This window comes from Zonotrichia leucophrys, chromosome 11, assembly GCF_028769735.1.
Source record: "Zonotrichia leucophrys gambelii isolate GWCS_2022_RI chromosome 11, RI_Zleu_2.0, whole genome shotgun sequence".
NCBI classification, from domain to species: domain Eukaryota; kingdom Metazoa; phylum Chordata; class Aves; order Passeriformes; family Passerellidae; genus Zonotrichia; species Zonotrichia leucophrys.
Genome location: NC_088181.1, coordinates 13,680,189 through 13,692,525, shown reverse-complemented (window position 1 = coordinate 13,692,525; position 12,337 = coordinate 13,680,189). Strand labels below are relative to the sequence as shown.

Genomic DNA, 12,337 nt, shown 5'->3' with positions numbered 1-12,337 from the left:
CCACAGTCTGTCAGCTTAAACATTATTTAAAACATGTCCATGCTTTTTCATTATTGCATGACAGCTTCTTCATATCCCAACTCCATTAATACTTTTTCTTACACAGTGCGTGTTTTAAGCAAATCTGAGATTAAACCAAACCTCTATTTGTATATTTTCCACTGTTTCAAGCAAAATACAAAACACAAAACCCAACCTGCTAAAGTGCAGTAAAAATAGGGCAATACATACCAAGTTAGGCACTTGCTGACATGTAACACAAAGCCAGGTGCAAAACTAAACAAGAAACATAGAAACCAAGCAGAGTGCGGGGGCTAGTGCAGGAAAATCTCCCCTCTAAAGAGTATCCAATAGGTGCCTATGGGTCAGTGGGAGACACAAGGTTCCCACTCTCCCTGATAATGTATCAGTGCTTCTGGAACTGGGAAAACCTCACACTTTACCAGCCTCCAACTCTTCAGGCAGGTTAGCCTCCTGCTAAAATCCTTCATTGCCTCAGCAATGGAAACAGATGAAGTTTCCTGCTCTCCTTGTGGGGGCAGAGGCAGGAGCCAGGGCAGTGTTGTGTAAAGGCAGCTCAGCTGTCAGAGCCCAGGGCATCACCAGAGCCGTGTCCTCAGTGTGACCCTGCACACGCTGCTGGCTCTGTGGGGACAGCGAGGTGGCTCCTGTGCCTCAGCAGCAGCCAGCATGCACAGGCACACACAGGCACTTCTCCTCAGGCAAATCACTGAATTAACTATGGCCAAAGGGAAATGAGGTCATCTGCAATATTCAAGGTGCTGCATTATCTGTATCTGAGAGCTCATAATCACAACTTGAAATTCTTAAGTGCTCACATTCATTTCATGTATTACCTAAGGACCATATCAGAATAGCCAACTCCAAGGTAAGGTGACAAGCTGAGCTAAGCAGTTTGTTTCAATTTCTCTTTTTCATCATCTTAACAGAGCTTTTTAAAATTTGGACAACTTTTACAAAGACTCTTTCATTTTAAGACTCAAAGACTCATTCAGATTTTTTTAAATTGTCAGAAATTACTTAGATAATAATTAAGAATGAAAGACGTTTGCATTATACTCTGCACAGTACTCAAGTCTAAGCTAGAAGCCTTGTGAATGGATGGACACAAGTAGTTTATTTACTACAGGAAACTATTTTCTTTCCTTACAACTGAGAAAAAAAGTAAAACATTAATCAAAGTGGCACTGAGTACAGAAATGCCACTTTCCTTCACCCTTCTGTATCTACAAGAGAAACAGAAGACAAACAGCAGGAAGAAAAAAGCAATCTGAAACCTTAAACAGATGCTGAAGACCCAAGAAATGCACTGTGGGAGAGCTCTCTTGTAGAGGAAATGAATTAATTCACAGATGCAGCATCCCCTGTCCCATGTGCCTGGGAGGAGGAAATGTTGCTGTGCAGGCCCTGCTGCAGCAACAGGGGTTGCAAGCCCTGATTTTCTGCAGGGGGGAGAGAACCTGCTGTTCTCTCAGGTTGTTCCTGGGATTTGGCCTGTGAGCTGCAGGTTGAATTCTTCTAAGATTTAGGCCTGTGATACACAAAAAGCCCTAGAATTGAAGTATCTACTGCCATGTTTCATTCTGATACATACTGTAATAAATAAGTGCAAGCTTATGACCTTCCTATTATTTTGAACAAAATTTTGAAGAGTTCCCATCAGAAACAATCTCCCTGTAACAAAGATAATCATCTGCATCCTTAAAATGATAAAGCAATGTCCTTGAAAGCCTATAAAGACAGACACTACTGTAATGGTAAAACCTAAAAAATCAATGCTAAAGTGCTCTACAAAGTGTAACAGTCAATACCAAACAACTCAGCTTCAATGCTACAAGAGAGAGCACAAGAACTCTGAACTAAGGCCAGCCCATTGCCCTCAACATGCCATTTGCAGCACTTCAGATACTGAGCTATACACACCAACCCACAGCTGCAGATAAATGGGGTACTACCCACAGCTTTATTCCAAAGGACATTATATCCCAATTTGGTACCTTCTGACCAAAGGCATCTATGCAGGAAAGGGAGATTTAATAAGGCTTAACACCAAAGACAGACTGAAGACTTATTTTAGTTTTATTTTAACATATTCCTTTGCAATTAGAATTAAATATTTACTGCTAATTTCATACATCTCTCATGCTGTCAGTTTTAGGGTAGTTCATTTAAAGTAATACCAGGGACATCTAAATCACCACTATCTTACTCCAGACATTCAGAATAATTGAATTTGCCTCTGGTTTTTTAGATTTGCTCAATTACAAGGTGCTCATCAATCCTTCATTTAAAAGAAGTCCTCTATCCAACCTTCCTTCTGACAAGTGACAGCTAATAATGATATAGGAAGAGATAATTTGGTCGAATAAGAGTCCTTCCATATAAAGGATTAATATATATACATTAATTTAAAACTGAGCATGAACACCTAGAAAACTTTCCAGAAGTCTGTCATACTTATAAGTTTTTTATTCAACTTTCCATATCCAGCTGCTTTTTGTCTCCAAGTTTCAGTCTTTACTGTTATCAACGTATCAGAGATAAAGTATTGTCAATTTGACCAGTGAAAAACATTCCCTTTGAATAAAAATGGATTTGAAAGACTTAGATTACATATTTACAATGCCAGATGCCAATTACTAGTGTCTAATTGGAAACAATTGTTAAACAAAATTCCTTTCATCTAATTAGATGGGAGATAGATGCTTATAAACTCACATGCAGTACTTACAATTCCAATGTTACCAGAGTCAATTTAAAATCAGCATGAAAAAATGAATTCATTTGGTAAGACAGGAGCTATAGCTGAACCAATTACTAACTACTGATAAAATCCCTTCACCTATTATTATTCTATATACACACACAATTTCTAATACAGAATTCATGTATATATGTAGCCTGAAGAAAAACCCGTGGCCTTGAATTCTAATGTGCAGGTTTTGACTCAAGTCAGAAGTTACAAGAATTCAGACTGAACAGATAAATATGTAAAGATCTACAGTGCATTTAGCACCTTCACCTGTTGGAATTTATTGAGTACCTGATGGAATTTATTGAGTCTTAATAAAGGCTCAACCCCCCCCAATACCTGCAACCACAAGCAGGACTCCTTTTTGCTGTTTCTGGTAAAGAAATGTCCCTACACTGTCAGAATATTACACAGTGTAATTCCAAATCAAAGGATTATGGCAGGAGATGAAACAGCAGAGTCTTAAAACAGCTGTGGCAATAGTTGAAGGTATTGATAATTTTCTTGACTTGTTCACTGGGCAGGACACTAAACCAACATAATGCCCAACTGTGGTATCTTTATTTCAGTCTTTTGTAGGGATTTGTAAGGATCTGATCTGAAAGTACTTTCCTGAATTGTGATGGAGGCATATAATTGATTTTAATCCTTTTCTTCCATTATCATGTATTGGTATACCTTCAGATGAACAAAATTGTTTCTGCCTGCTTTAATTTCTTTACATTACAGACAGCAGTAGAAACCAGGCTTCCTAAACGATAGCACAGATTGAGGTCAAGAGTTTACAAAAATGCTTTTATCATTTAATCACAGTAATCAATCACTGAAATTAGATCTGTAGATGTAGCATGAAAGGCTTCAGAGAAAGAAATAAACAGCTTGATCCAGAAGTGTTTAAAATCGATTAAATAAGGTTTTCATTTTAATTTGTTCTAATTTAAGGACAGCTTTTAATTTAATTCCCACACTGTTTTAATACTCTCCAATCAGTGACCCAGTTATACATTTTAAAAGAAAGTATTTGCCTAAGTCTCTCAGAACCAATGAATTATTATTGAATGTGTCATTTCATAGTGAGAGTAAAAAAAAAGTGACTTTTGCTCCCATCTCGAACTACAAAGCATGCTTCCATTCCTTCTCTACAAATACTGGATAGATACAATGGTAATATGCAATTTATTTCTTGATTTTTAGGTTACTTTACTCTGTTTTTGCCAGAATTCCTCAGTTTTCTGAATCTCCTTTTTAATAGCTTGTCACATCATCTGCCAGTGCTTTCAGTCCTTATGCCTTATTGTGTCACTCAACTTTGATGTCAAGTTTAAAAATAATTTTGAATGCACTCAATTGAATAAGCAAACAATTCAGAAGCAAGGAGAATAAAAGTGTATCAAGTAGTTCATTGCAACAAGACATAGGTGACTTCTGGGCTTCTACAGGAGTAACTATTTACAAACTGTTTAATGATTTTACATGACATTACATTGCTGTAATTATACTCCAGCCAGAGGACAGAGGCTCCTAAGACTTAAAACAGCTTCAAGTACATTTTTGAACTCCATACACCTTCATGCAGCCTATCCAGCTATCAGGATACACATGCTGTGGATCAAAACACAAGATTTCTGAGGCTGAGGCAAAAGCAAAGACAGCAACTTTACAGTTCCCACATCACTGTGTTACTTTGGAAAGGGAAGGCTGCTCCCAGCTCACTCTCTGGACCCTGTGCAGTCTCTGCTCAATGACTGCTGAACACAAGATGCAGAGTCCCAGCTGAGGAAAGCCTGCAGTGCAACACCTGACATTCAGGGCCTGAGTGCTTTAACTTTGCCTGGCAAGTTCTGGGCCCTACCAGCATCACCTCCTTCTCGTCTGCCGTGTCTGAATAGAAACAGCTGCTCTGCTGTTATTTTAAGGCTCAGAGGTACAGACAGAGCTCAGCTGCTCACAGCCTTGTCATGAATCACATCATGTAGGCTGAACACAGGCACGCTACTCTTCAAACTGGGTCATTTTTAGGTGTGTCACTATCTGAAGAGTTCTAACACAAAAATGTCAGTGGGTTGACTCATGTTTAGGCAACCACTAGAAGACCTGAATTGACTTCTTGGACTTCAGCACCAAATTCTCTTACTATCAGATGCATCAAAGGGAGGTCCTCATTTGTTTTCCATATTGAGTATACATTCAAACTATGCACCCAAGATCATTCCAAATACCATGTAGAGGAAGATACCAAATACACCTATGAGAGACTTATTCTGCTTTGTAATGCATTAGTGCAAGTATTTGTCAAGTAAGGAAGACATTAAGACTCCACAAAGCAAGGGTTAAAAAACCTTTTAGAAGTGATACCATGAAGCAAAAGGGAACAGCACAGATAAGATTCCATCCCTGCAGAGGCTGGCAGTCAGGTGTGCAGCACAGACAGACTGCCCTCACGTGCACATATCCTGCCTCTGCTTAGCTTCCCTGGTAGCCTGGTCTCTGGGGCTCTCAGCTTTTCTCCCAAGTAAACAAGTCTATTCATCATCCCTACTGTCAAGCAGCAGCATGTTCACATGCAAACATGCTGCTGCACTTGAAGGTAAAGATAAGGACATGGCAGCAGCAGCATCCCCAGGTGCCAGGTGGGAGCTGCCCACAGGCTGATCTGTTCCCATCACTGGCGGCACGAGCTCACCTACCCAGGTCAGCTCTTACATGGATCACTGACTCCTCTGTGTACAACAGGCTCCCTGAGAGCATCCCCACATGCCCTCTCCCACCTAGCACCAGATGGTAGCAGTAGAAAGTAGTGGGAAAGCAGGCGATGAAGAGAAAAATTTTAAAAAAAGGAGGATGAGAAAATTACACTGAAAAATTCAATAAGAAAGGTTGGAAGTTTCTTTTTGGAGAGGCTTGGGTGTGTGTGTTATTTTCAGTTCTCCTGGACAATGTAAAAATAACTGGTAAAATCATGGTTCTCAAAAAGGGCAAATCACTACTGGCTGCATTTTCCAGCAGTCACCAGTCAGTGCTCACTCCATGAGAGCACAGAACAGGTTCCCCAGCTCACACAGCCTGGTGTTACTAGTCAGCACTGACAGCTGAAGTCAGGAATTTGCAGAAGATGATGTGGGAAAGCAAAGGCAGAGAATCAGCCCCTGAGCTCTGGGAGGAGTGCCTAAGATGCTGCCTCATACTCCAGTCCCTGATGGAATTCCCACCCCGAGTCCCAGGATGCATTCTGAATACAGCATGTAAATGCACTCTTGGGTTCAACAGAAAACACTTAGCAGAGATCAAAAGTCTTGTTCACTTGATAAAATGAATGAGATGCACTAAAGTTAGTAATTTCCATGACTGATGATTGAACATGAATCTGATAGCTTTATTTCTAGGTTTGCATTACCTTCCAGAAGTGTTCTTCAATATAGCAAGTGCATCAGGGTAGCCATCCATATTGTAATCTCCAATGTGAAGTGTAATTGGAAATGAAATTTCTGCTGAAGATTTGTCATTTTGATATGGTACAAAGCCCCAGACTGTGTCTTTATTTCTGAAGTCTTGCAAAACTGGAATCCACTGTAAAATAAAAAAAGAACAACTAGGTAAAGAAATTAATTTTATTTATTTAAACAATGTAGTTCTATTTAAAACAGCTGACACTACTTCATCAGGATTCTTAACCATTTACAAGTAAGGATTATTTCCTAACTCTGTCACCAAAAGAAAAAAATAATCGAAAGTATTTTTATGCACTCAGTTATTCCAGAACAGGAAAATATAGTTAAGGCTGTAAGAATACAACCAGAATATAGAAACATTCAGTAACACCTTAACTGAAATTCAGGCTTGCCCGGAATTTCTATTAATCTTTAAATGCAGGTAAGACCAAATCATCAGGGCCATGAGATCTTGAGTCTCTTTTTTCCTCTGGAATTGCAAGGCAATGCAATAGGCATCACTAAAGCTGAGGAGATGGAGCCAGGCTCTCTGCTGTGATACATGGCAGAAGAGCCAGAGAAAATGGTCAGACTGACACCAGGGAGGTTCTGACTAGAGATAAACAACCTAATTAAACAGCAAACGAGGCCCTGAGAAGTTGCAGGATCTTTGTCCTTGGGGGTTTTCAAAATCTGCCTGGGCAAAGCTCTAAACAACATGGTCTGAATTCAGTTTGCTCCTGCTTAAAGCAGAAGGCTGGATCTCCTAAGGTTCAATTCAGCTTGAACAATTTTATTATTCATGGATATTTAGAAGTTCAAGAGCTTCAATTCCTCTCTTATATCCCCAGAAGCATCAGATACTGAACTGTTTGATAAGAAATTAAGATTAAAGTATCAAACTGAGACTACAAAAGAAATGCAAAGTATAATTTCTCCAGGACAGGAAATAGAATGCATCTGCACTTACTTTCCAAAGTACTGCCGAGGTGCTAAATAAAAATTTATCTTAATTAAAATCAAGGTAATTTTGCAAGTTAGTATGAAGCTGAAGTGGCAGGGTTAACATTTCAATGCTACAGAAAAAAACATCAGTGTCATTTTAAAAGTCAGGAGTAATTTTATATGTCAACTAACTGACAATGCCTTCAAAAGGACAGAGGGGTGCCATCTTAAAGGATCACTATCACCAACATCAAAAGCATTTAACAGATCTTGCATCTCTCTCAGCCAAGCCTCAATTCATCTGTTTCAGGAAGCAGAATGAGATCATGGCAGTACCATATCCTGCCATGGAAAGACTCCCCTGCTGCACAGGCCAGGGGTCAGCAAGACTGTGTGACACTGACTGCTCCCCTGGGGTTCCAAACCAGCCCAGGCAGCCGGGAGCAGCCCCCAGCTGCCTGCAGCAGCGCACTGAGGGTGCTGGGTGCGGCCATGGCTGAGGGGCCTGGGCCAGCCCTGCCTGTCACTGCACAGCCAGCGAGTGTCACTGAGGGTGCTGGGTGCGGCCATGGCTGAGGGGCCTGGGCCAGCCCTGCCTGTCACTGCACAGCCAGCGAGTGTCACTGAGGGTGCTGGGTGCGGCCATGGCTGAGGGGCCTGGGCAGCCCTGCCTGTCACTGCACACCCAGCGAGTGTCACTGAGGGTGCTGGGTGCGGCCATGGCTGAGGGGCCTGGGCCAGCCCTGCCTGTCACTGCACACCCAGCGAGTGCCACGGCCCTGAGCCGAACCTGACCTGCAGCACCTGCTGCAAACACACTTGGACCCTCACACCCACAACATGCACGTGTCTCGTTAGTTACTTGGAGGTGCTGAAGGCTTGGAAAAATCTAAGAAAACAGAAAATAACGACAATACTGTCACCCTGATGGAAAGTTTTCAGAGGGTTGGATTTCTTAGCACTTATTTGTCATGCAGAAGACAGATGAAACAATATTATTGCAAAATAGTCTAATTTTGAAAAACAGTGATTGAAATCAGAACCATGAAATATAATATAGCGTTTCCTTTACATGGTATCATTCACACAGTCATTGCAGTAAAATCCAATTATATCCATCATATATTTTCTAAATGTTCCCAGGTATGGAAATACTATCTTAAAGAGACAAAATTAAAAATGAATTTTTAGGTATAAATACAAATTTGTTTCTCTTTTCCCTCTATTCAGAGTGATTAATAGAATGCAATTTCACATTCCTAAGGTCTACAATGAGATACAAAACAACAGGTGAGCACACCACCACCTATTGCCACCAAACATCAGCACCCCTGACACCACGGAGCAAATCCATCCCTGCCACTGCAGCAGCCATGGGACTTTTCCCAAAAGCAGCTCTGTAACATCCCAGAACATCAGCCTTGGTTGATGCATAACCAGATCACATCCCAGCACCAGCTGTGCCTTACTGACAGTTTAAATTCAGACTAATCCATGTTTCTGGTGAAACTCCTTCCATAGATTTCTACTACAAACTCCACTTTGTGTAATGTAATGCAAAATTAATTGTTCCTGTGCCTCGGGACATATAGTTAAGTACAAAAGGCAGAAAAATGAAAATGTGTTTGTCAACAATATAAATCTCCTGCTTATTTTGTATTTGATAATCCAGACAATTACTTTAAGCTTCATATTTGCTTTTAATAGGAAAAGACTAAAACTAATTTTTTAATTTCTAAGATAGAAATTGGAGGGTATAATGAGGACACATGAAGCTATTTTTTTCCAGTTTTCTGATCATATGATTTCTCCTACACAGCTCAAATGAGAAAGACAAAAAAATTAAGTGTATTTTTAAAAGAAATTTTAAATGAACACATAAAATTCAGTCAGAGAAATCAGATTCACCAGATTCACTTCTTCCTTTTCTGTTAAATTCTTCCTGCATAGCATCACTGCTAACATCACTTAAAACATTTATATAGATATTTTGGATCCTTCAAATAATGATTTGTAGGCTAATACAGGAAAAATATTTATGTGTTTGAAAATTTTAAACTCCTCAAACATTTGTTTTTCAAGAGGCAGAATGGAGAATGCTTTCCTGCTGGGAAATGTGAAAACAGCATCATTCTCATTTTGAAAAAGATGTAGGGATTTCAGAAAAATGTAAAGCACCTTGCAGTCACTGTCAAGGGCTCATTTCCTACAAAGTTCACACTCTGCCATACATTGGGGAAGGCACTTCTCTTGCTTTAAAAGCCTGTGAGCTGGTCTTTGAGCCCAACCTGTGGGATTAACATGTCTCCATCTTTAAATTATGGCCAGAAACCCAGGCAGCACAAAACCCAGCCCCAGCCAGCTGCTGCTTCCAGGCCACAGAACACAGGCAGGGAGCCAGCTGAGAGTCACTAAGGTGGGAAATGAGCAGCCCCTTCCTGGCCAATGCATGTCCTGGGAATGCCAAAGATGAGCATCAGGAGTGGCCTGAAAGAGCTGCCCCAGCACCAGCAGTACCCCAGGTCCTTTCCCTGGAGCTCCCTCTCTCAGTGCACTGCACACAGCAAATAACTCAGGATTTCAGCAAGCATTAGGCTCTCAGTGCATGCAAGGGGCACCTGAATCCCTCAACAGCTGAGGAAATTACTGTGCTTTGCACCATTAACTTATGGTGTTCAAAGCCCAGAAGGTGACAATCCACAGCATTGGTTCAGAATCACAGAAAAAAGTAACCAAAGCAGTAGAAGTCATGTTTTTAATGCTCACAGCCCCCAGCTGCTTTCAGAAAGAGAAACAACTTAGAAATGATGAGAAGATCTTGCAGAAAATGACATTTATAAAAACTACAGCAGCTGAATCCATTTCCCCCTTTAAACTGTTACACAGGAATGAGGAAAAACTTCTGACATTGACTGAGTGCAGCTGATAATCGATGCTGCCACCTCCCTCTCTAGCCCAGAGAACGACACCATGAAGACCTGGGGGTTGCTGCAGCATGCACTGCTGTGCTCTACTTCAGACCTGCTCCATTTCCTACAGGAATAAAGCTATAACCTTCCTATTGTACAGAAAAAGGTTATGAGAACCATCAAGCCCACAAAGAAACTCTCAGATGAAGGGACTGAAATAATAGTGTTTGCCTCAGGAAACAAATGAAAAATCATACAGAATACTTGGCAAAATTAAAGAAGAATTAGTCATCTCTAAGAATATCACAGCATCTAGAGTTCCTACATTAAACAGTACCAAGGACTTCAAAACATTTCCCAGATTAGACTGTAGTTATTGCAGGTGAATTTAAAGAAGTCTGAGGTGTCCTAACACCTGCCACAATCTGAAACAGCATATAGGATTCCACTTGGATCTGACAGCAATTCTGCTGTTGCTATGGAAACATTCACATTCCTTTAAAACCTTAGGAGGTCTGTATCTCCTTAAGCCACTCATGTGTATTTTGTTGGCCTTTACTTCTGCTCCATCATCTGAAAGAAAAAAAAAATCTGAGATATTCCTAACACTTAACCCCCCCAACAAGCATCACATAAATTAAAACCTATGATGAAAGGTTATCCTTGAAATAATTCTCCTAGCTTGGCCTGGCTTTCCAGGAGCCATCCAGTTGTGCCAAAGACATCAGGAGAAAGATCCTGACAGACAGGATCTTTCTGGAACAACTCCAAAGCCTGACATGCCATTGCCTGCCTCTCCTCAGTGTAAGTTCTAGAGCCACTAATTGTACATATGTGTGTTTCTGACTTTTATGCATTTCATCCCAAAGCATCACACACCATCATGGAACTGCAGTAACTGTTTCTATTTGGTTTTACCAAATGCTACAGCAAACAAGCAGGACAGACAGATCCAGGTCCAATAGGCAAAGTATTTTTTAATAAGACTGTAATCTCATTTAAGGTCTTTCAGATTTGAGATCAGTTTCTTATAAAGAAATTCTGAAAATAAGAATTTGTTACTATACCCTTAACTAAAAAAAGAAGCCACAAAATCCTACAGCAAAAATGGAAAAAAGACAATACAGAGATGCAGAGTCTTCTATTTTTTCAATAATAGTCCTGCAATTTCTCAGTTTCCCACAGATTCCCCTCCAGTACCATCGCCTTGTTGAAACACATTCTGCCCACTACAAGGGCTCCTTATTATTTCCCTCAAGCTGTAAAGTGATTGGTGAATAGAATCTATTCCAGTCTGTTGCCACAAAGTTTATGTTTATCATTTCTCATGAAGAGTAACTGATTTAGTCAAATCTTATCATCTGACCTCACAATGACCAAATTCAGTGAAATGAAACATTTATTTCCAAATAAATATAAGAATTGGCATATTTGAATAGATTTCTACCTGAAGGAAGCATGCAGCACATGGGAAAAGCTGCAGAATGAAGACATGATACTTTTCACTGTTTCAGAACAGAAAAGAGAAAAAGTTTCAAAAGCAAAAAGCTGCATCACCTCCAGATGAGTGCAAGAAAAAGAGTATTCCAGATAGAATTCTTTAAAAGGTTAGACCAGAATAAGTCATTATTGCATGCCATTTGATACTGTCATTTTTAATTAAAGTCATTCTAAAAATAGGGAGGGAAAATTGCTTTAACGTTTCTAGGTAAGTCCAAATACTTGTTAACACTTTTTTCCTAGCAGGGTGAGAATCTTTTGGATTGTTTGCTGTTTAAAATAAACTGCTGAGAGTCACTAAGGTGGGAAATGAGTAGCCCCTTCCTGGCCAATGCATTTCTTGGGAATGCCAAAAATGAGCATCAGGAGTGGCCTGAAAGAGCTGCCCCAGCACCAGCAGTACCCCAGGTCCCTTCCCTGGGGGCCCCTCTCTCAGTGCACTGCACACTGCAATATTTAATTTTTATGTCAAAAGTCATTATACTTGGATTTTTTTTTCAAATTGAAACAACACAGTGAAATTGCTAAATTGAGTAAGCAAATTAAATATAGGTTAAATATCTGATGTATCTGTGACTAAGTAGTTTATTCAAACTAGTAGTTTTTATTTTCAAAAAATGAACTTATGAAGCACTATAAAAACTGGCTGTATGCAATGTTAGATCAGAGCAGGTTACAATCACAGACTCTATCCTGAAACTTTCTGAAATTATGCAAACTGACCCACACCTTCCTCTGGTACTATTGCACCCCTTCCTTTTGGGAACATAACCTGACCAACA

At 40.1% G+C, this 12,337-nt stretch overlaps 1 protein-coding gene across 1 annotated transcript in view; it reads right to left on the bottom strand.

Annotated features, from left to right (window-relative positions):
- The window catches only part of ITFG1 (integrin alpha FG-GAP repeat containing 1), a 74,231-nt gene that overhangs the window by 22,080 nt on the left and 39,814 nt on the right, over window positions 1-12,337 (bottom strand). Inside the window, exon 10 of the mRNA XM_064723365.1 lies at window positions 6,168-6,340. Coding sequence (XP_064579435.1) covers window positions 6,168-6,340 — 173 coding nt within the window. The remainder of the gene's footprint in view (window positions 1-6,167; window positions 6,341-12,337) is intronic.